Source organism: Anas platyrhynchos, chromosome Z (genome assembly GCF_047663525.1).
Source record: "Anas platyrhynchos isolate ZD024472 breed Pekin duck chromosome Z, IASCAAS_PekinDuck_T2T, whole genome shotgun sequence".
Lineage (NCBI taxonomy): Eukaryota > Metazoa > Chordata > Aves > Anseriformes > Anatidae > Anas > Anas platyrhynchos.
The window spans coordinates 18,547,075-18,571,818 of NC_092621.1; the positions used below are offsets into that span (position 1 = coordinate 18,547,075).

General features: G+C 40.9%; 1 protein-coding gene across 2 annotated transcripts in view; it reads right to left on the bottom strand.

Moving 5' to 3' along the window:
• Nucleotides 1–12,861: 12,861 nt before the first annotated feature.
• Nucleotides 12,862–24,744, bottom strand: part of LOC101801163 (chondroitin sulfate proteoglycan 4) — a 37,807-nt gene continuing 25,924 nt past the window's right edge. For both annotated transcript variants that reach the window (XM_027446274.3, XM_072030684.1), the window contains exons 8-10: nucleotides 22,228–22,400; nucleotides 19,051–19,234; nucleotides 12,862–18,526 (exon numbers count right to left, since the gene is read on the bottom strand). In XM_027446274.3, coding sequence (XP_027302075.2) covers nucleotides 16,473–18,526; nucleotides 19,051–19,234; nucleotides 22,228–22,400 — 2,411 coding nt within the window. In that variant the 3' untranslated portion in view covers nucleotides 12,862–16,472. The remainder of the gene's footprint in view (nucleotides 18,527–19,050; nucleotides 19,235–22,227; nucleotides 22,401–24,744) is intronic.

Consider the following 24,744-nt stretch of genomic DNA (forward strand, 5'->3'; position numbering starts at 1 on the left):
GAAGATTCTTACTCAGAAGTGAAAATTTTGAGGCAAAGATAAGGTTTTTATTTAACCATTGCTTTTTAACACCTTCATTTCTTAGGCTCATTGCTGTCTTGTAACTTCATTTTTAGGGTCAGAAAATGTGTGCAAATGATCCCCCACTAAAGCACTTTATCTAAAGGCGTGGACTAAGTCAATGCCAGTTAGGATTAGAAGCCAGGATTTCTAAAATTTTGGTCTTCCTGTTTAATTATCTCTATTTATCTATTCTCTCCTTTACAGATCATGAGATCACAGGGGAACCAAACAGCTACACATTTTGCCCATCATGTTAAAACAATGAAATATTTGGGTTTTATATTGAACTGGCATGTGAGGTGTATATGGACAAAATTGGAGTTGCTTCTCTTCTGTTCCTGCATACAGTTAAACTTGAGTCCTTGAATAAAAACATCCTCCATTACTACATCAACTTCAACTGAAGTAAGCATGAATTAAATAGAATGTATATTTTCCTGTGACAGTAAGTGACCACCAGTAATTTCTGGGTAATGAAAAAGATAGGTTTCATGGTGGAAAGGTCTCGGACGGGACTAACCACAAGCATGTGTCATTCATTATTCACTGTGAAGCTGAGAGGGGAAAGCTAGTCTGCCTTTAACATTTCAAAGCCAAAGGTCATATTCAAAACATTTTCAGGTTATTAGTAAAACTGAGGTTCTTACATCTGCTATAACCCCCTGAAATATAAATACTTTGCCCTCTCTATATATATTAAAGTACACAGTTCTGGACATTAGCAATGTAATCCAGGCTCTTCAGTGTTGAAAAATATCCCTTTTGGAGTCATTGTCTTTCTAATTGAACTGCAAAAAAGGTTTCTTCTGGATAGCATTACCATCAAATGACTCTGAAAAGCATAAAACTACTGAATTACTGAATCTATTTAAACTCCACTCAGAGATCAGTTAGAAAACCCACTACAAATATGTTCTTCCTAAAAATAGACTTTTGCTTCTAATTTGTGATTTTTGTGTTAAAAGAATTCTCTCAATTGTTTTAATCTCAACAGTTCAACTATCACAATTTAAAATAGCAATGAGGAAGAATAAGTGAGCTTTTTTAAAAAAGTATCCTCTTGCCTATGTATTTTGTGTCCTTTAATTTGACAAGTACATTTATTTCCAGACAAGGAATCTCAGGACAGGCACATAGCACCCGTCATGTGAGGTTTAATATTAGAAATACAACAATACCAAAAACTTGGCATTAGGGACACTCAAGATGCTTCTGTTTGCAAATTAAATAAATCAAACAGAAAAACCCCATAGTTTAATGGCCTAAAAAAATTAAATTAACCCCATTCATTATGGAAAGGTTACTTACACTGCATACACCCCAGAGATTCTGGTCTCTTTACCGATTACTCTGGTAATTTCAATGATAGGGACACCTGTTCTCTGGACACATGGTTCAGGCTACCATCCTTATTTCATCTGGGACACTAAACAGCAGCCAGATGGCTGCTTGTTATAAGCCTTTTAGGAATTTGAATCCAAAGTGGGAAACAAAGTATGCTTTTCTGAGTTTCCCCAGAGAGTGAGCTGCATCCATACTGTGAAAATCCAGTGCAAAACAGCTTAAAAATTTTCCTCATGTGAAATGGACATTTTTTAGCCTGACTTTGTAGGGTAATAAATAAGTTATTTTGTGAATAAATACCAATGTCATTTCATTTTCAAAAGGATTATTAATTTCTTCTGTTTAGAAGTGGTGAAGCACTTGAATTGTGTCCAACAGGGCAGGAGGAGAAGAACTGTGCTCTTGAAGTACTGCACTGTGAGTACATTGCTGGACTGTGACACAGGCAAGTGGTTGTAAGCACAAGGCAAATTGACTCTTTCAGTGTAATCATTAATTAACAAAATCCAAAGCAATTATTAGGCAACCTTTCCCATTGTGCTTTTTCTTTTCCAAATCAGAGCCTTAGTAGATCAAGAAAAACATCTGGGATGACACTGACTATGTGCACCAGGGCTCCCATTTAAAACCTAAAGCATCTTCAGTTAGGCATCAAAATCCTTAGGAGGATACCTGTACAGTAGTCAAATTCAAAGATGTGAAGGGCATACTATAGCTCTTTTATGAATTTTGGAGAACATCAAGACAATTTTGCTTGTCAGAGCAAGGTGTGAACTAGGCAAGAGCCTCGTGAAAGGCTGCATTTTCATCCTACCACTTCAGAAGCCCATAGTATATTCAGGAAGACGATTCCCATCACAGGTGAAGTCAGAGGCAGGAGATTGTCAGGGTGGGAGAAATTGCAGATCAGGAAGGAGGGATGTGTTTGGGAACTGAGATATGCCACCCTGTTAATTTCCTCTTCCCCAGACAAATGAGGTGGGCAGGATCCCTTTGCTTGGTTGCTGGCATTCCTTTTTCTACCTCATTGTATCGCTAGGGCACTTCTGTTTGACAAGGCTTATCATGAATTCATAGATTTTAAGTCTCTAAGCCTGTTTAAGCCTGTAACTCTCTTGGAGCTACAATACATATTCAAGAAAGACTTTCAGGCTTAATCTGAAGGCTTTTAAGTAAACACAAGCAGGATGACATTCCCAAGTACATTTTTGCAATGGTTAAGTTTTGTACCCAGAAATGTTTCCCATCATTTCTTCACAGTCAGCTTCATATGACTCTGCTTTTTTTGTTTTGTTTTGATTCTGTGAAGAGTAACCTGTTGTCAGAAATCTCTTCTCCAGAACTGCAATCTTCTAGGCCATCATCAAAGCAGATGACTTTGGTCACTTTTTTTCTGTGAAGAGAAAGCCTTCTCATAGTCTTCTCATAAGAGCATGAGGTTTGATTTCCTCAAGTATTCCCCTTCACTAAATCACCCTGTTTTAGATTCCTTTCCTACTTTAACTGTTTTACCAAACATGCACAACAGCATTGAAAAATCTGCTCCTTTCTGCTCTTCTTAATCCAGTACTGAGATAATACTTCATCCTTAAGCCACTTTGACATTCTTCTGCTTATAAGGTCAAGGATTATCCTTGTCTTTGATCTAATGCAAGACATTGCAGACCAGGTTGAACAGCTTTTTTTGCTGTCACCTATAGTCATCTACAGTTCCTGGTCGATGTCACTACTTTCTAGGAGACAAACTCAACTCTGACTTATAGTCTTCCTTCAAACACAGTTATGTTTGAAGCTGGTTGCAGGTTTTTCAGAAGCTCAGTCTCTCAGTATCAACCTTTATTGTGTTTACATGGCAAGGTTTTGTTAGAGGGGGGCTGCAGGGGTGGCTGCAATAAGAAGAGCCCAGCAGCGGCCCCATGTTAGATAAGGGCCAGTTCCCTGGGAGAGAGAGGAGCGAGAAGCAGCCGTGCAGCCCCCCAGGTGAGTGCAGCAGGAGGGCAGGAGGTGCTGCAGGCAGGCAGCAGCAGTTCCCCTGCGGGCTGTGCAGGGAGAGGCCCCTGGTGGAGCAGGCTGTCCCCCTGCAGCCCATGGGTCCCACATGGAGCAGATCTCCACGCTGCAGCCCCCCCATGGGTGGAGGAGCCCCCGCTGGAGCAGGTGGATGTGGCCTGGAGGAGGCTGCGGCCCATGGAGAGCCCCCGCAGGAGCAGGCCCCGGGCCGGAGCTGCAGCCCCTGGAGAGGAGCCCACGCAGGAGCAGGGGGTCTGGGGGGAGCTGCCGCCTACCCGTGGGGGACCCGTGCTGGAGCAGTTTGCTCCTGGGGGATGGATGGACCCCGTGGGATGGAGCCGTGTGGGAGCAGTGCTTGAAGAGCTGCTGCCTGTGGGCAGCCCCCGCAGGCTCAGTTGGGGAAGGACGGCATCCATGGGAGGGACCCCACGGGGAGCAGGGGCAGAGAGGGACCGAGAAGGAGTGGTGGAGACGAAGCATCAGGGACTGACCACAGCCCCCATTCCCCATTCCTCTGTGCCACTCAGGGGAGGAAGCAGGAGAGGGTGGATGAGATAAAGGTGTTTTTGGTTTGCTTCTAGTTTCTTGCTTGTTAGTGATAGGCAATAAATGGCATCAGTCTCCCTATGCTGAGTCTGTCTTGCCTGTTAGAGAGCACTGTTAGAGAACTGTTGAGAGATCTCCCTGTCCTTATCTCAACCATTGAGCCCTTTTCATCGTATTTTCTCTCCCTTTCCCTTTGAGGAGGAGGAGTGAGAGTGTGGTTGTGGTGGAGTTCAGCTGCCCAGATGGGTGAAACCACCACAGAGTATCACAGGGAAGAGGAGAAACTGTAGCAACATGGTAGCAGTTTATCTTTGACAATCACAAAGAACACATTTTAGAACTTAATTCCTCATTCTTCAGCCACCTACAAAACACCATTCTAGCATATCGCTTCTGTGTAGCTGTTTCACACATTTCACAGAATCACAGAATCACAGAATTTCTAGGTTGGAAGAGACCTCAAGATCATCGAGTCCAACCTCTAACCTAACACTAACAGTCCCCACTAAACCATATCCCTAAGCTCTATTTCAGTCTTTCAATATTTGCAACACTTGAAAACTTCTTTGAACTACAAATCTCCTTCTTCATTTTTAGCCTGGTTTCCTAAGGGAACAACCCCTGTGCAACTGTGCCATTTACCTGTCTCCCAACTCCAATATCAGTGCTACAGCCAACTTCATCCAACTTTGAAAGGGGTGCTGAGATCTATAAGATACCATGTTCTTGCAAACTCCATGAAAAACGGCAGCTGAAAGGAGGAAAGAAGCCCTGTTTAGTATCTCCTGATGAGTGAAACACATGTTCAACTCAGCATCCTCTCTGTTTGAAGAGGCAGCAGCCATCTGGCCAGTGCATACACAGATTTTGGCCAATTTGGCAGGATGGGTAGCTCTGCATCAGCCAGAGAATACACCGAAACTTCACTGTGTGAGATACGTAGGAAGGAGCTGCAGGTGAGCCTGCAGAAGAGCAGGGGTCTGTAAAACACAACTCCATGGGAAGCTAGGCCTTGTTCATCTTGCTGTACGTCATCTTTCAGTTATTCCTTTTAAAGATATGACCATCTTTTTTTCATGAGGACAAGGAAAGGAGAACTACTGATAACTTTTGGCTACAATGTCAGATCACCACTGGCTTAGTTAGTTATCATACAACAAAAAAAGGAGTATCAGCACGATGAGAAACTAGAAAACTCCTTGGGAGCTCACAAAACTCCATGAAAAGATGACAGCATTATACTAATATTCTGTGTCACCTGGCCAAGTGCATACTGTCACTACCTCCCACTGTCGTTGCCATATGCAGATGGCTATGCAGTGTGCATGAAATATCTGAGCTGACCAAACTTTACAGCAGTTTTCTATTAAATATTGCTCTCATTACACTTGATGAGGGATCTTGCTTTCCTTCTTTGTGCTCAGCAATATTGTCGTTAATCTATTCGTAGCTTTGACACATACAGCTGCTTGTATCACTTCCAAATTAATAGAGAAACAGGTTTTGAAATACCCTGACTAGAGAAAACTGTTGGGAAGTCACAAGGGACTTTGACATTGAAACCAGCACCTTTATGATTCTGTGATTCTATAATATTATTTCTATATTCATAAAAGCAGCTTCTAATAAAAGTTATGTCTGCAGCAAGGACAGGCAGTGTTCTCTTACGGCTGTCTCCTGTGTTTTTAAAAACAATCCAAAATACCTTCTTATGAAGTGGTCCCAAGGAAGCTCAAAACCAGCATGGATTAAATGAAACTGTGATTTCATACTGCACACATCTGACAGAGAGAATCTGCTGTGGTAGATTCACATCTGCTGCCAGCTGAGCTCTTTTATCGGGTGTTAAAATAACATTAGAAGCTGGAGCAGCAATGGGAAAACAACTTGTCAAGAAAGAAGCAGGCGTAGATTAATATAACTCATTAAAACTGGAAAACAAAGTAAGCATTGTTGCAAAAGCAATGGGAAACATTGTCTGCTGGGTAACTGCTGGATGACAGTAAAATGTCAGAAAAAGTGCTTTGCATGAGACTGCCAGGAAAGTTGTGATATGATTTCTCTGACACTGTTTATCTGAAAATAGAAAACAAAAACATCAAAAGCTGTAAAACAATGGGTAAGAAAGCCCCTGTCATTAACATCTAAGGGCAGTTCTCTGGAGAAGAACATTTATGTAATGCCTTTGTGAGAGTGTATTTGAATGCTCAGACACTGCCACTCTGGCAGTTAGCAGTTTTGTTTATAATAAATAATAAATTAATAAAGTCTGCAAGCTAGTGGGTTTTCAGGAGGAGGGGAGGTGTCAGTCAGAGAGGAATAAGATTTAAATCCAGATTTCCCCAGTGGTACACGGATGTCCCAGTCACTACATGTATGAAAACCATCCCTACCTGCCACCACCACCACTTTCCTTGAGTGTAGGGAGTTTGCAAACACAGTGGAAAGGGAGTTTGTATTTCACTTCGTTACCCTAGCCAAGGTGCAGACTACATCAAGAGGCCAAGACTTTACTTATTCTTCAGCTGCTGCATTTATATGCCCAGTAGCAGAAATAGGACTATTGAGAGATTTTGGGACATATTATTGCTGTCTAGCTTCATTGTCACTCTTGCACTGGTGGATAAATTTGCCAGAATGATGAAAAATTCAGGTCATTTTCTACACTGAATTGGTAGTCCTGGGCCCCAGCCCAGAGTCAAGTCTAAGGCAAGCCCAAAGACTGGCCAGTGTGATGGCAGCCTCTGCCCAGAGCTTCCTGCATGCTGATGTGTGATGTGCTGTGCTGGACAGTGATGATGCAGCAGGTGCAGTGACACCCTAGTCCTTTTCCTGATTTGCCCTAAATGAACCGTAGAAATATAGAATCATTATGTTTGAAAAAGGCCTTCAAGATCATCTGATCCAACCATCACCCTACCACCAATATCACCCACTAAAACATGTCTGTAGGCACCACGTCCAAACTTTTCTTGAACACCCCAGGAACAGTGACTCCACCACTTCCCTGGGCAACCCATCCCAGTGCCTGACTGCTCATTCTGAGAAGAAATGTATCCTACTTTCCAACTTAAACCTCCCCTGGTGCAACTTGAAGCCATTCCCTCTTGTCCTATCACAAGTTCTGTGCAAAAAGAGGCTGACCCCCAGCTCCCCACACCTTCCATTCAGGTCACTGTAGAGAGCTATGAGGTCTCCCCTGAGCCTGCTCTTCTCCAGACTAAACAACCCCAGTGCCCTCAGCTGCTCCCTATAGGACTTGTGTTCCAGGCCCTTCACCAGCTTTGTAGCCTTTCTCTGGACATGCTCCAGGGCCTCGGTGTCCTTCTTGTAGTGAGGGGCCCAAAACTGAACAGAGTAAGCAATCGCTAGATGTTTCTCTTTTTTACAGTGTATGTGGTAAACACAGAGTAAATCCCAGCATTCACTCCTGTTTCACCCCCTGTGACAGACCTCTCTGGGCTGGGTTTGGAAGAGAAAATTGACACAGAGAAGTCACTTCCAACCAGCCAAGCTACCAGTCAGCCGTGTAGCTGCATGAGCTCAAACACTGTGATTTCCAAAGGATGTACCAGTCCTGTGTGTCTGCCTGGGATGAACAAGAAACCAGGCCCTTTCCTGTGCCTGGGAAGTCTTCAAGGGCGGGCTGCAGAGGCCTTGCGTCAGGCGTCTCCTTTGCTCTGAGACACGTGCTCATACGGAAGCCATTAGTCACTTGTGTCACTTGTTCCAGAGTGGTACAAAAGGTTGAGCTCAGAGCAGTTCTTTGTAAATATAAATGCCTCCTGGTAGAAAAACAAACAAGCAAACAAAACAACAACTTCCGTTCCTCTGTGGAAACTGTAAAAATGGAAATAAAATAGCTTCGTGAGATACTTGCTAGATCCACCTTTGGCATTTCTTAAGCATGTGCTGTCAGCATAACCAGTAGCATGACTTCCCCATGTGGTACTCAAGGGATATTTCCAGCTCCTCACTTCCCACAGAAGGGCAGTCCCAGTCTCACCAGACTCTCTGGAGGTCACACAAACAACCAGCTTCATCATTTTTGCTTTCATGTATGGATGGTATCAGTTGCCAAGAAAGAAATGCATCTATATTTCTCATCATCAGGAAGGAGTACGATGAAGGTGGTTATTGCTTCTTATTTTAAAAAAACTCCACTGGGAGACAGAGTTGTAGAAGAGTTGGTCTCCTTTTTTCCCAAATGAATAAAAGTTGGAGAAGTTGCCAACAGCAGCCCTGCCATTCCTTGTCAGCCTTGGGGGGATAGCTACGAAGCCTTTCAGTCATCAGAGTATTAGGAACTTACTGTTACAAAATCTGTGCGCTGGAATTGCTTCTCACGGAACTCTTATGTAAGAAAAGGAACGTGTATTGTGAGCAGTGAACATTAAACCGTGTGACAGATCCATAGTGGAGACACATAAATGCTCTCCCTCAGCAGCCAGAACTGTTTGAAGGAAATGGCAGTACCCACAACTGACCATGGCAGACAGTGCCAGTGAGGTAATGGGCAAAGATGAGTTTGGATATGTAGACCTGTTAGATCCATAGCTCATATCTCTAACACCTCAGAGGTGACACACAGCTTACAAATAAATTATTACAATTTCTTCTGGCAGAGGATCTGATGTATGTATATGATTATATATTCTTGTTCTGTTTGTGCTAGACCTTCCTCATAATAAAAAAAAAAGAAAGAATAATAATAATAAAAGTTTTTAAAAAGCACAAAAAGGAAGTTAAAATCTAAAGCAGGAACTGGGTATGTCTAGGTTTCTTAGCAGAGAACTGCCTTCTGGTCACAGCTGTTGGCCTGAGAATTTCCCAGCAAGGTGGAAGTGGGAAATCTGTGAAACCAGAGCGAAGGAGCTCTGCTACACAACAGTCCCTCCGAGCACCTCCTTCCCCTGCAGCTGTGCTCATTGGGGCACAGGAGGGGACCTCTCCCTGATGCCTGAAGCAGTGCAGAGAGGTCTCACAGAGCAAAGACTTTGCCCTTAGTTTCTGCGAGGGACACCCCAAACCCTGTTTTAGAAACTTCAAGGTAGCTTGGGAACCAAAGAAATGGGAATGGGGTATAAAGTATCTTTAAGTGTAACTTGTGGGTTCAGACTAGGGTAGGCCACATCTCCATTCAGTGGTGACCAACAGTAAAACCACTCTGCTAGCTCTTAGGTGGCACACAGAGAAGTACCAGGCTTCTGAGGCCAGATCCCATGCTTGGAGGCAAGAACCACCAAACAGATATCCCAGCATCCCAGGAATTAGCACAAAGGGGAAAGGCTAAGTGATCCTAAGTCCTACAACCAGGAGCAAGGCGATTTAGGGTGGGAAAATTGGTAACTTGTCTCACTGATTCTTAAGCTGCAGCATTCCTAGCAGCATATAGGATCTTGGCTGGATAATCCTGTTTGGCCAAGAGATGGTATGAAGTAGGGAGCTGTTTGATTTTTCCAGCTAATTTGTACCACTTCTGCTTACTTCTACACCTGATCTAATTTTAGTCCTAGAGCTGATCTTTAACAGCATTTTGTGCAGCCATGTGTAAATGTGAACAGTCCTCAAGCTACTTTCATTTCTTTCGGGGGCAAGTTCAGGTCCATCTCCATCTGCATTAGTTCAGTGCTCCATGTCAGGACCTTTATCACCATGCTTTCAAATACCTTCCAGCATTTACAACTAACAAGAGTTACCACAGTAATTGTGGTAACAATCAGTCAAAACCTCAGAAAAGTTCACCCTGTTCCTTTCCGCACTTTAACCAAGACACTGGGAACACTGCAGCTCTATTTTTAAGGCAATATTCATGCCAACAGGCTTTAATATCTGTTATACCCTCTCCAACCCTGCTCAGCAAGACTGGGCAACAGTTATTTATATAAGGAAGGATTTTAGTGATGTGATCTGATGAATCCCCACAACTGGACTTCTTGACAGCCAGACACCTTTACAAGTCAACATTCAGTATGTTCATGCCATGGTAGGTTTAATTCAGCTAAATCTCATGTAAGCTGCAAAGAGATGCAGAAAAAAGAATAAAAAATAAAAAATATATTTTTTTTTTCCTTGAATGTCAAGCAAACTTGTCATCTTGATTCCAGGTCTTCTCTGGCAGTGAGGTGACTTCCCCAAACCCTGTGGCGTGTCGTAGCTCTCTTCCCACAGGCACAGCTCAGCACACCTGCTCTGCCTTTCAAACAAGCCCACGGCTCTGCTGCTAATCAGAAACAGTGTGACCAGCAGGGCTAGGGAGGTGATCGTCCCCCTGTACTCGGCTCTGGTGAGGCCGCACCTCGAGTACTGTGTTCAGTTTTGGGCCCCTCGCTACAAGAAGGACATCGAGGTGCTTGAGAGAGTCCAGAGAAGGGCGACAAAGCTGGTGAGGGGCCTGGAGAACAAGTCCTACGAGGAGCGGCTGAAGGAGCTGGGCTTGTTCAGCCTGGAGAACAGGAGGCTCAGGGGCGACCTTATCGCTCTCTACAGATACCTTAAAGGAGGCTGTAGTGAGGTGGGGGTTGGCCTGTTCTCCCACGTGCCTGGTGACAGGATGAGGGGGAATGGGCTTAAGCTGTGCCAGGGGAGTTTAAGTTGGATGTTGGGAAGAACTTCTTTACCGAAAGGGTTGTTAGACACTGGAACAGGCTGCCCAGGGAAGTGGTGGAGTCACCATCCCTGGAAGTCTTTAAAAGACGTTTAGATGTAGAGCTTAGGGATATGGTTTAGTGGGGACTGTTAGTGTTAGGTCAGAGGCTGGACTCGATGATCTTGAGGTCTCTTCCAACCTAGAAATTCTGTGATTCTGTGATTCTGTTGTTTTAAAACTTCCCGTCTACCCCAGCAAATTCACTTCTGTCCTGTCCTCCTAGCTACCTGACTTTAATTAACATCTTCCCCAGCACTCCTAACACTTCCCCAACACTAACAAGACAGCTTCCCCAGTGGCTTTGCATGTCTGAAACCAACTTTCTATGTGTCTCTGCCTTACTGATTCACCTTCATTTATACATATTTGAGATTAGCCTTGTATAGAAAATACCTGTGATGCTTCTGATTATTTTTCTCTAGAATCTCAGCAATATGTTTTTCTGTGTTATACATAAAAGTTGATATGTAAGATAAAGTTTAATCAGTCATCTGCTAATAATTGAACTTATTTATTCTGATCTATTGCCTCTACTCTTTCAGGAAGCTGTGACGCTCAGTCCGTTCCATACCAGTGCTCAGTCAACTCAGTCTTCTTTTCTCCCCAGTGAATTTATGAGATATGACGCCTCTCTGTGAAGCCATGAAAATGTGATGCAGCTAAAACCTCAGTCTGCAAACAACTTCGTGTTTAGGTAGTGGTTACCAGCACGTAAAAAGCATTACCACAAAAATAACCAAGAAGCAAGACTGGAATTGAGGAAATGAGCGTGCAAAGCAAGCATTTCACCATACCGAGTCTCCCTACAAACAGATGTGAAACTATAGATTTCACCAGTTGCAATGAAAGAACATTTTGTTCTGGGACTGCATTTGGGATACACAAGCTCTGGCAGGAATGATTGTTTCAAACAAGTGAAGATAAATTAATAGAGTTTCCATTGAATATGCCAGGACAATTATTTTCAGCCCATTTAAAAATATTCACAGAATGTACTTCAACATAACATCACGAGGGCTGACTTGAAAAAAAAAAATGGTGCAGGCAGGATGTAGGCCTGTAGCTTAGGACACTGAAGTGTATTCACTACTGAATTTGGTCTCTCAGGTCTTAACAGGCCATTGCAGCACACACTGTAGCTGGTGCTTATGGATTTCTACATTTGCTGACAGTCAAGGAGCTGCAGCATGGTGCAGGGGAAGCTGCTCTCCGGCTGCCACCAAAATTTCTAACATTTCAGAAAAGAAATTCCTCATCTCAAGTTACAGAAACAACCACAAACCATCTGAGTTCTGATTAAATAAAAATGAGAAACAGCTCAAACAAAGCATTTCATGTGGTAAGTGGGTAATAATATCTTAATTTAGTATCCTGAAGTTGGGACGCAGTTTTATTGTAAATTAAGTTTAAAATTGTATCAACCTAAAACACATAATTGTTCAAATTGTCCTTCTTCCTCCAGTTTAACAATCCTTCTCTGGTATAACTGGAGCAGAAGGTTTATTTGAACAATATCAGGCCTTTTCATTGTTGAAGTCAATCAGATCAGCATTTTCTGACCTAAAACATTTGAAGAATGATTTATAATCAGCTCCAGTACTGGGCCAGGACTCTCACAGTGTGAGCTCAGATGCTGAGATCTTCCCCAGAGAGGCAGCCAAGCAAGATGCACACCAGTTTATTTTGTAAGACCAGCTGCTTAAGTTTTCTCAGTATCTGGTTAGACACTGGACCCACAATTAATATTAAAACAGCTCGGTAATTCAGCACTACTGAGGCAAATGGCTGACAGGACATGAGAGGTTTCTCTACTGGCTTATGAAAGAGAGACAAGACAGCACTAGTATATTAACATTTAAAAAACTGATATTTTAAGACCTTCTAAACATGTGCATTGAAAGAGAAAAAAAAAAAAAAAGAAAAAAAAAAACTTTAATCCTGAAATACACCCAACACAGTGCTGCCTGAGCCAGTTCAAACAAATGTGTTAATTTTGATGTTATGTTCATGCCAGTGCTGAACGCAGCCAGGTGGATGCATGATGAGGTTTCTCTCTTTTTCCGGCCATGTGCATTATGTTAGAGGCACAGTGCTGGGCACAGCACAACACAGACCTCAGCACGTGTCTCATTTAAAAAAGAAACATCTGAAAGCTCATTAGAGCACTGTTACTGGCAGTGGGATCCTGTTCTCTTCTTGCACCGCAGTACTCTGTAGGTCTTCAAAGAACACACGAAAACCTACGTGTGTGGATTATGAACAAAACAATTTATTGATTTTATATATATTTTCAAGGCACTTTTTTGCTGCAGTTTAAAACTCCATTTGGTAAGAAAGGGAATCCTTCATAAACCACATCTTCAAGAAATAAAACACACAGCTGCAGGAGTAAGGAAACAACCAAAAAATTCAAAGCAGATCTTGACCATAAACTAGCTATGTTCCTGGAATCACAAAAGGAATCCATAAGTACAAATCATTTGTTTTCCAGCAGACTTTTTTGATCGATAGTTATTTAGGAAACAGAGGATGAGACTAGCTCATTTAGAGTCAACAAGAAAAGACAGGCACCTCAGAAAAACAGCTCACCTCACCTGTATTAAATATCTACGTTTAAAAAAAAAAGATGAACTCTCCTCTGCCAGAGACTATTCTGTATTGTCCACAGGGAGAGCTTACATGAAGGCACTCAATTTTTTTAATACAGACTCAGGATACAATATTAAAGTAAAAAACATACATAATTATCAAATACAATTTTCAATATAACATTTTATATGATAGCCAGTAATCACTGATACAATATACTTCTCCATATAGAGTTCTCATCAGAATGTTCCAACATATGGCAGGTATTATGGCAAAGCTGTATCACAGCAGCACCAACTGAGAGAGCAAACTGATTGCTGGTACACTTCACTGATGAATTAGGCCTTTACATTGTTTTTAATAATTAAAAAAAAAAAAAAAAAATCTCAGTGCTTTTGAAATTGAGCCAATACTCAAAATACTCAAAATCACTTGTCCCATACTGCCTGATTTACTTGAACATCTGTTGACAGGCAAAAGCATTTTTTTGAAATAGAGAACAAGGGTTTAGTCCATTATGTTTACATAAAAAAGAGCCAGCACAAAATCTGCAACCTTTTCAGTATTTTTCATGTACAATTTCTTGCTCTAAGCATATAAATACAGACATTCAGCAGGTCCATTCAGTTCTGGAGTTCTAAATCCATTGCTGTTATTTTGATTCACTTGATACTATGTAGTGATCTCATTTTTTACCATTATCATCATTACCGCAGCCTGATGTTACATCTCCACTGCACAGTGAACACAGCAACTTTGGGCTTCATTGTCTTTACAGTGATACACACTTAGCAACATATTTCACTTTCATATTTATATTCAGCTTTTCAGGGGTCCACAGGACTTTGTCATCAGACTCCAGCAGCATTATTTGGTACAGTGTTGGAAACACATCACCTAGTCTCACGGTAGGTGTTGGAGTACGACACCTCTTTTGCTGTTGACAGGAAGGTCTTGGTGGTAGAGGAGTATTAGACATGCTTGTTTAAGTGTCCAGGAAGTGTTGGATTATAGTTCTGTATTCCTTGTTGGAGTGGAGCCTTGAAGGAGGTACAAAGGGATCGGGTTCCTGCTACCAGCTAAAAGGCTTTGGAGGAAGGGTTTTGCAAATGCTCAGCTGACAGCTGGGATCTGGAGGAAGCTGCTGTTTGCTTGGAGCTAGCAGAAGAGGTCTCAGGAAATGGCAGGAGATGTGCAACTGCACCTCCACAAAGGATGCTGGGGTGTTCTTGCAATAGCTGACAGTACCACCGCTCTGACTGAGAGTTTCTAAAAACAGTCCCAAAGATTTTCTTTGGAAAAGTGGAAAAAGTCTATATATAGAGTTTTGTAACACAGGGCTGCAGCAGTCCATCTGCGACATCTCAACATCCCAGCCTTTTACACTGGCAGTGCTGGGTGAGCTCAATCCTGCTTACAATGGCACCAAGGAAAAATGGTAATGACAGACAAAATTGTGTATTTGGGTTCAAATGTATTTTAGTCTGAGCATACAAAGGGTTCACATCCTTACTCACTATTGCTGTACTAACCCAACCAGCTGAAGATGTGTCCTGTATATTTCTCATAGACACTGACCTCTCTCCTGGGAGTGGGCTCTGAACAATGCATTGTTTCAAAATGCACCAACTGAGGCTGCCTGTGGCAGAGGGAACGATTAGAAGGACTGCCCCCACTGCTTGTGTGTTTTGTTCCTGGGACATGGCAGTAAGCAGTGACTTAGTCTGGCCTTCCTCATGGGTGAAAATTTCCTTCAGCTGAAATATATAAATGTCAAAAACATAATCAAGCAGCAACAACAACAAATAAGTACCATGAAATGAATAGCACCAAGGATGTTCAGTCCCATACATTCATTCTACAAAAGCAAGACCGGCAGTACTTGGGCTCAAATGAAAATGTCATTCCAGTGTGAATAATAATAATGCAGCAGTGAGACATCTTGACACTGACCACAGTGTTTTTACAGGCAAGCTAATTGGAAGCTGTAAAGCAAAGTACAAAAATAGATGAGAAGTTCAGTGGTCAATTTGTCCTCTGAAGTCAACAAGAATTTTGCAGTTTTCAGTGGAAGAAAGAACGGACCTTAACAGGAGGCTGCATATCACTACTGAGGTTGGATTTCCGTAAATATAAAAATATCCCCTTTACAGAGAAATTATTGCACATTGTATTAGCAGAGCTAAATTAGAGTAGGTAGTACTTGTCACGGGGTATAAGGCACATTTGATCTGCATTCTAGGAGATGAAGGGTAAATTGTGAAACTTCAGAAGGGAGTATGTTTTTAGTCACAGCATTGTTTCTGTCTCTAGTTCCTCAACACATGCTAGTGTGCAGCAAAGGACTTGATGCTGCTGTCATCTAGCTGAACTCACAAACTCCAGAGAGAGTTATCCTTGCTTCACTGAAGGCAGAATTTAGCCCTTAGTCAGGAATATAAAATTTGATATGTACTTCCAGATATAACCTAAGGCTAAAGGTAATGCAGCAGACAGGCTGTCAGATACATTGTTTTTGCCATGTGGATTAGAGGTCATGGATGCATTTTACTAGTCTGCAGACATCAAAGACTAGATTTCAGCAACAAATAAGGAAAACAAAACAAAATAAACAAGAAAAAAGCAACTAACAAAAAAACCACCTCATAATGTTTTACCAGAACACTTATCCACTGCCACTGCTGTAAATTATTGCTGAGATGAATTCTAGATTTCAAGTTCGTTGACGCAGATGAACACTTGGCGAAATAACACAGCTTTGTTTCTTTAGTACTGGCCTTTGAACAGCCTTCAGGTCAAACCAACATTAAAGAGATTAGCACCTTGACAATTACTTGTAAAAACAGTTGAAAGTTCTTACAACAGAAATGACAGTTCAGGAAAGTACACAAAATCTTTATAGCAAACTTAGTTCTTCAAAATAATTATTATGTTAAAATACACATAATCCACAACAGAAGGTTCTACTTTATCCCTGTCATGGGAAATAAGAAATATTGTATACACAGGATGCACTCAAAATCTACAGTGACAAATCATGCACTGAGTTAGGTAGGAATCTTGCTGAAGTATGAACTGTAAATCTTACTTTATGGCCACTGTAACCAGTAAGATTTTTATTATTATTTTGCAGGTATTTGGGTTTTACCTAATAAACAGTGCATCATTTGACTTATAATAAATAAGCATAATAAAGAACAAATTATATGTCAATAGTGTATACTCTCTTTTCCATGCTACCTCAATTAGCATGACCAAAAGTGGCCATGAACTACACCCAGTACTGATTGCGCTTCAAAGTTGGGTTTGTTTTTCGACAATACTGGATCATTTCAGGATCAAGGTTTAACCAGCTATTTTGCAAAGGCTGTTCTACAGTTGGAGAAACCACCATAGGAAGTAGCTGTTCATGTCTTACTGCCATCGGTGTCGAGGCAGTACTTTGCTCAGCTCCCTTCAGGAGAGGGGTCACCGTAACAGTAGGCACAGTCAAGCTTCGTTCCAGACAATGACCTGGACTACTGAGGATTACATCCATCTGATTTTTGACAGGTGGTTTTGCCTTCTCTTTCTTCTGACACATTAGCAAAATGCACACAGAAATAACAGCAATGATGAGCAGCACAGACACCACGACCAGGGGGATAATGATGTACCAAGGGTTGCTGCTTTCACCTGCTTGCTCTCTGGGACTCTTGGCATCAGCCCGATCTGTGGTCTCAATCCCTGCAGATCCCCTCGTTCCCACTGCTAGGTTTAGCAATGGGCCTTCCTCATGTAGATTTCCCCAGCGATTCTGACCTGGGAACATGCTTGGGACGGTCTTCTGTGGTGCTACTGTGGGTTCTTCATTACGGGAGGAAACTGGTGCATCGTCCTTTGAGGTACTATGGATTTTTAAAGCGGTCGTGCTGGTTATGACAGGCACTTCAGCTGTAAAACCCTGCACAAGCAGAGGACTATATGGCACTATGGAATACTCAAAATGTCCAACAGCAGGCTGAACATCATCTGCCCTGAGCATAAATGTGAATGAGTCATTTAACAGATCAACGCCTGTCATATTTGCATCTATGTCAAGAAGCACAACACCTCTATCAATGTCAGCTTGGGTGAATATCTGAATATCTTCAAACTCTGCATCATTCACAAACCTTTTTTTTACAATCCTTCCATGAGTTGGGGGCACTAGCACTTCAAATCTAGGATTACTGTTTGTTAAATTAGCGAGCTCAGAAGCATCCAGGTCACTGCTTCTGAATTTATACACAGCTTTATTTGAAATCTGCATGTCAGATACGACTTGCACTAAGGGCTTCATTGTGATGTTCAGTACTTGTCCTGTCAGATTACTTTCTGCAGTGAATATCATAAACTCTAGTACTTCTTTGAACACAGTGAGATTTGTCAGGTGGTAAGACAGTCTTCCTGAGTACAAATCTGCTTGCTCAAATTTACTAACCTTCTCGTTTCCAATCATCAGGTGCCCATTCTTTAGAGGCTGAGTTATTTCATATATGATATTAGTGCTTCTTCCATTTGAGACAGCTGAAAGCTGCACATTAGTAATAGTGACAGATGTCTGGCCCTGTGGAAGTGCAACATTGGTAAGGTTGACCAGGACAAGAGCAATTGGTATTACTTCAAGACTGAAAAGTTTGTATAAAGGACGATGTTTACCATCAGTCACGCTGAAATAAAACACGCCAGAGGAAGAACTTCCATCCTGTACAAACCAAACCCTACCATTGTCGATATCAGCTTGTGTGAAATCCTGTATAGAGACACTGAGATTGCTCTTCATTGCTAAATAACCATTATTGGGGTTGCTAACTATGGTGTATTTAAGCTCAGCTGGGTTGTTATCTAGGTCTTCAACTTTCAGATTCTCTGACCCCAGCACTGACACATCTCCCTGCAGGACTCTCAAGTGCAGCCTTTTAGTCTTCAGTTCTGGAGCTTGGTCATTCACTGGAACAACAGTAATATTAAATATCTCCTCCAAAACTTCACTATGGGGCTTTGTTGCAGACTTGGTCTTTAGGTTTAACCAAACAGCAAAAGTGAAATTGTCACTAAGCGATTCAGAATTATCGTGCATGTACACAATTCCAAATTTGTCCAGGATGTATTGGGAGAAATTAGGTTTTTCTTTTGTAACATTCCTTTCTCCAACAATAATCACACCATGTAGGGGTAAAGATACAACTTGATACCAGACTTCATACATGGAGCGCTGTACCTCAGGTAGCTTTATCAACAGATTTGAGGCATCTAAATTTGTTTTGTTGATTAACACTCTACCTCCTTCCTGGACTATGGTACCTAGTAGAAACAAAAAGAGAGTCTTAGAAACTGACTGTTTCATAGCTGCAACGTTTCAGAAATTAGGTAATGTGTTTTAAAAATTTATGATGCTCAAAAAAGAGACTACGGAATCATATATTTCTCTTTCATGGTATCCTCGATTCCCAAATGTCATGGCTAGAAATATATTATCACTGTTCTTAAAATAGACTTGCATATAAGATATTACATATTCTATTGATCATAGAGCATGATTAAAGAAATATCAGTATCTCAAAGCTCCAGATGACTCTTTCATTATCTCTATTGTTACAGCAAAATGGAGGATACCGACTACAGCAGTAGGAAGAATCTAACATAGGTGGTTAATTGCATTTTTAAAGACGCAGTGATGCAACTACTATCTACACTATACTCTGTGATGAAAGTATTCCAGTCATTTGCTACCAAAGAAAAATTATCTTTCGTTTTTTCTCATTTGTTCATTGGAATGCTGACAGATCTTAAACAATCAGAAGGTCCAACCAGCACAGCATCTTTACCTGTATTTGCTAGAAGACGACTGTTCCGACCATGCCTGGTAATTTCATACGAAATGACAATATGGAACACCTGGAGGTCCAGAGCTGACGGTGGAGAGGAGACAGTAAACGTAAAGAAATCTTCTGCACTCCAGGCAGCTGACTCTGCATCTAAGTGCTCATACATGATCACACCTTCATTCACCTGTTTTGGGGTAAAGATAGCAATAGGTATATGAGGAGATTAATTTTAAATACAGGAGCATAAGGAGAGAAAAAAATCATAAGACATAAATCACAAGAAAAAAATCATTGTTCAAGAAAGGGTTTTGTAGCTTAGCTCACACACAATGGCTGTGTATGTAGCTTATATTATGAAGTTATTTTATCCTGCATTTCTCCCTTTGAACATACTCAGTGTTGCCAGACAAGCCTAGTTGAAAAACAGATTTATGCTAGATATAACCACGCATCTGTTCAGACCCAAAACCAAAAGCTAGTATTATCATACAGGATAATCACCAGCTGAAACTACACCAGAAGTTTAAGATCAATACCTTCATACACTGACACTTCAGTAGGATTCCTAAGAGTCACAAGACTAGAATACTTGCTATTTCTCATTCACTATTTCAGCTTTGCTTGATAATTCATTCTCTGACCTCAAGAAAAGACAGCTACCCATTAAACCCTTTGCAACTTCCCAAGCAGCTACTGTAGGCTTGCCTGTATTAGTTTGTAATTGCCACAGAGATCCCTGTCTACGATGGTGGCAGTTTTAAGTCTACAACTTGTAACATGGGTTACACAGCTTTGCAAACAAACTGAAGGAACTTACTAGCACATATTCCCATGACATATGCTTGAAAGGTGTGAAAAATAAATCCAAAAATCCCTGCTGCTATCAAGGATGAGGCACTTAAGCACTACAGAATCTGTAGCTACAGACAGAGCTAATCCTGAAACCACTGAAACAGCCCCCTCCAAGCTCACCAGGGAAACAGGCTTCCAGAGGCAAGTTTTCTCACCAGCTTCAAAACTGTCTGACCATACTGCCCATAGAATTCAGACTGATGTGATAAAATCCTACATGCATGTCACCAGGTTTTCCCTATACTGATTTAATCCTTAATGGTTATTATGGGACAAAACACACAGAAGTGGTATTAAAATGTTGTGCTGCTTCAAGATAACCTTCCAAAGCATGCCTCTAGGACTTCAATTTGGAGAAAGCAAACTAATGTAACAAGAATAGGAATGACATCCTATAAATTCAGCTGTGTTTAGTTATCAACTGTTAATCTTTCTAGTTTTTATACCTTTTTTTTTTTAGTAAGTCGCAAGTCCATGCTAATATCTGCACTGACAAGAAAATGGAATTGGTTAGCATTGCCTTGTTTACCTCTGAAATGACTTTAAATATAATGATGACATTGTGGCTTGCTGCAAGATGAAAACTCTTCTAAGTTATCATAGAACATATTGTCAGAGAGAAAAAACAACTCATTGAATTTAAAGAACAATTAATTTCCTTATATTGGCTACAAAACAACTGTTCTTGAAAAACTTCACTGGAATGCAATACTGATTTCAGCTTCTTCTTCTATTTTTTTTTTTTTTGGCCACAAGGCAATAAGACACTGGACATAAGGAAGATGCACCTCAGAAAAAGTAATAAATTCTTTTTTAATCTAGCTGCATACTACTTCTCAGAAGTAAAATTCCAAGTTCTACAATACAGAATGGAGCCAATGAAGACAAACAACAAAACTAACCCAAAAACTTTCAAATTAAATCAGATTTACAAGCCTTTTGTTACCAAACAGAAACTGAAATTCTTATTCTCTGTGTAATGGAGAATATACAATGCTTGCAATATCATTGTCATTTTTTCACTGATATTTAACTTCATGTGGCTACAGCACACTAGACAGTGGAAGTTTATTTTGGATCTTTTTTCTTCCCCTTACTCCTCATTCTCTGCCAGAACAAATAGTGAGCTGGTTAGGATACCTTAATTTTACCTGCAATAAATCACTTAGTTCTACTTGTTTGAAGTGAAAGTGGCCAATACAAATACCTCCAACAGAGAAAAGACACACACACATTATTACATCTCAGATCCTTACACAATTTACGAAGTTCAAAGCAAAGTTATCTACACATTAGTAAGAATTAAAGCTATAGAGAAAAAGTGGCATGTTCTGACATGGCACTATCAAATAAACATATGTAGATCATTATCTGTAGGCAAAGAAATCTAAACTTCAAAACTCTACCTGAAAGATCTTGTCTGACATGCTTAACTGTTTCATTTAATGCTCATAAAAACCGTTCATTTTAGGAACAGAAGGAAACCGTGTCATTAGTCAGGTTGTTTCAAAGTTTGGTAGTAACTAACAAGAATGCCAACTTTTTTCTCAGTCTTGTTGGTCAAGTTTCTGTTTCTAAACAACAGATTTTCTCATTATTTCATTTACCAGTCACTTTTTAAATCTGTAAATGTAGATTAAATCCAAATTGTTTCTTATTTTTTCCTTCTGTAAAGTCAGATGATCGAGCTCCTTTTATCTCCCTTGCTAGGATTTTCTGAGAACAACTTACAGCGCGCAGAGCACACAGCTCCATTAAGACTCAGCCCACAGACGTAAGTCATCTCAGTTGCAGAAGAATGTTTTCCATCAAGTTACATGAGCTGCCATGTTTTAGCCATTCAAGTGCGGGACCCTGTATCACAGTTAAGATTCTTTAAACACTTAGTATCACAGCCAATCAAGCCAATAAAAGTCCTCTTGGGGACACCCATGAGGACTGTGCACAGCTGAAATGAATCTGTTACTTGGAGTTTTCATACGGCACAAGGCTACTCCTTCTGCCAAAAAGTCAAGGCTTCCAACCTCTGACTGCCGGTTAATGGCACCAAAACAGCTCTTCCCAAAAAATACTGTTACAAGCAAAACAGTGGAAATTGCCAAGACTCTGCTAGTATCCAGAGAGAGGGGAACAAAGGCTCTTCTTGCATTCATTACTACATGCCAGATATTTAATGACACAGCAAATCTGGGCAATCGCACTGATGGGTCACATATGCTCAGTTACTAAACAGATATAAATGGACCAGGCAAGGAAAAAGCAATTGGGATGCCCTTTGAAGTAACAATCTACCACTGAACTATCCAGTATAAAGTAAATGCTTACCATAGACTGTGTAAAACTGAGGATTTCCTGAGTGGTATTATCAGAATTTACTCTGATCAGCCTTCCAAGTTTGGGGGAAGTTACAACCATAAAAGTTATAGTTCTGTTTCCTGCATTGGTCACATCACTGGTTACAGCTTTCAGATCATGTTGTGAAATAGGTTTCCTGGAACCTAAAAACCATCAATTAAAAGTAGATTTGCAACAGCAATTTTTCACAAAATGGTAAAATTTTATATGTACAAATCACCCTTTCATCTAGTTATTCCATTTAGCATTTTAATAATGTTTTGTAAAATCATCAGGTTTACCCTTTTCCAATTACTTCCAAATCACACAACTCTTCCACAATGAGTTCAATCAAAAAGCACATCAGTATAAAGTATCTTTGTTTTACAGAAATGGAAAGGTACAGTTATCTTCAGCACATGTAATTGCTAAATTCTAGTTTCTGCAAAGGCAACCTGAAGTAAAAAGTAGTGCATATATAAGAAGCCCTGCCCCTTTTTTTTTACATGTCTAGAACTGAATTTAACTCCAGCTGAAGTGACCGCTGGCAATGTATTTAGCAATCCCAGTTGCCCACAGAAGGCTGGTTGATTTGGCTGAGAAAAGCCTTAACAAAGCACATTTTTTAGTGAATGCACCCAAACCAAAATAAATAATTATCAAAAACTTGAACAACACTTTATTAATATGAAGGACAATTTTCACTGAATGAAGTTTAAAAAGTAAACACTGAATTAAACAAATAAGAAGGACACTGCACAACAGAAATAATGGCCTGAAATAAAGTATTATTAAGATGGATGGAGGACTGAGGGATTCTTTTAATACACAGCACTGCATTAACCAGTGCCTTCTGACTTGAAGATTATAAAGACCTTTCTGGAATTTAGCCAAACCACGACAATTTTTGACATAGCTGTGACAAAAACAAATCTAATAGTTTCCTAGAATAAAAAAAAAAAAAAAAAAAAAAAGACTGGTTTAGTGATTTTTTGATGTACTGTTTCCTGATGATATACACTCAGAAAACTACAAAGGATGTTAACTAACACTTTTAGAAGAGCAATAGATTCACACAGTCCTGTTCCCTCTGAGCCCACTTCTGCCTCCCTTTATACATTTTTTTTCCTCATCAACAAGCTTTTATAGGCATCAGTGAAGAATTTCAGACACTAGCAATACATATCCTTCAGGTTTGCATTATCAGTCTATCTCCACTTAAGCTCAGTGTTTATAGATGAGTAAACCAAAATAAGATATTTCTCCTGTAAAATTTGGAGGTGAGGAAGAAAAATCCTTGAAAAATCCTCTCACGCTATCCAATACAAGGAGTCTCCCTTCTTTTCTCTCTACTGTTCTCCCTCTTCTGTGTGACAGGCAGAAAGGGAAGCATGACCACGTGTTCAGACTACACCAGATGTGATCAGGAATGTAGAACAGAGAGCAAAAGTTCATCAGACCACGCGTATCTGGAAACAGAGTTATTTCTCAATAACTTCATTTATGCAAATCAGGCCCCAGTGCCATAACAAATTGAGACAGAATAAATCACAAACACGGTTACACTGTACTGATGGATATACCCGCTTCGAGTTTTCACAAAGCCCCTGGTCCTTCCCAACGGCCCTGACCTCTCTCAGGAGCTGTGGCTTGACCATGAGGGACTTCACAGTGCAGCAGAGGCTGAGATACCAAGCAGGGCCATGGGCACTGGAGTCTCCCACACTCTCCTGTGAAGTGGGAACCTCCCCACATACAACCGTCTCCTGTGAGTGGTGAACACCCACACTGAAAGTGGGTGAGCACTTTTCTCCTGAGACACCAAAAACCTTCTCCAGCACCTGCAGTGGTTCTGCTCTGGTCCAACACCTCACCAGGGAAGCGATGGTTATTTGCCAGCCAGCAGAGTGGGCAAAGCAAAGGGAAGTGAGAGCACAGCCTGCCTCTTCCCCCGCCTAGGAGCTGAGAGGTCACACAGCAACACCACCCAAATTCTGCAGAAAGGATCAGAGACAGGGGATGGGTGACAGAGTAGGGCCAAACTAATCTGTACAAGCGGAACATAATAGTTTAAGGCTGTTATCAGTACCTAATAACTTTGGCCTCTGTTTTTTCTGCCTACTTTTACAACTGGGAAACTACTCTGGTATGAGCATTCGGCCTATCACTATTAAATAGTTATGGATCGTCATGTGTGCTGACCAGCCTTGGCAGCTCTGCTTCTGAATACCTACAACTCTTTCCTTCTCTAAGGACAGCTCATCTTATTCCTTCTTCAGTCAATTGCTTCCCTGAAGAGAGAAAATCTTCACATTCTAGATATCTAGCATACATAAGACAAACTCATGTATCTATCCGTCAGCTTACTGAGCTCACTGAATAAAATGATCTGCTGTTGGATAGAAGAAATCTCTAAACCATATAAACAAATCTGCTGTATTCAATACAAAAGAAGAGAGTGGTACATGCTTTTATAAAATTGCAAAACAATATGCTTGAGAAAATAGT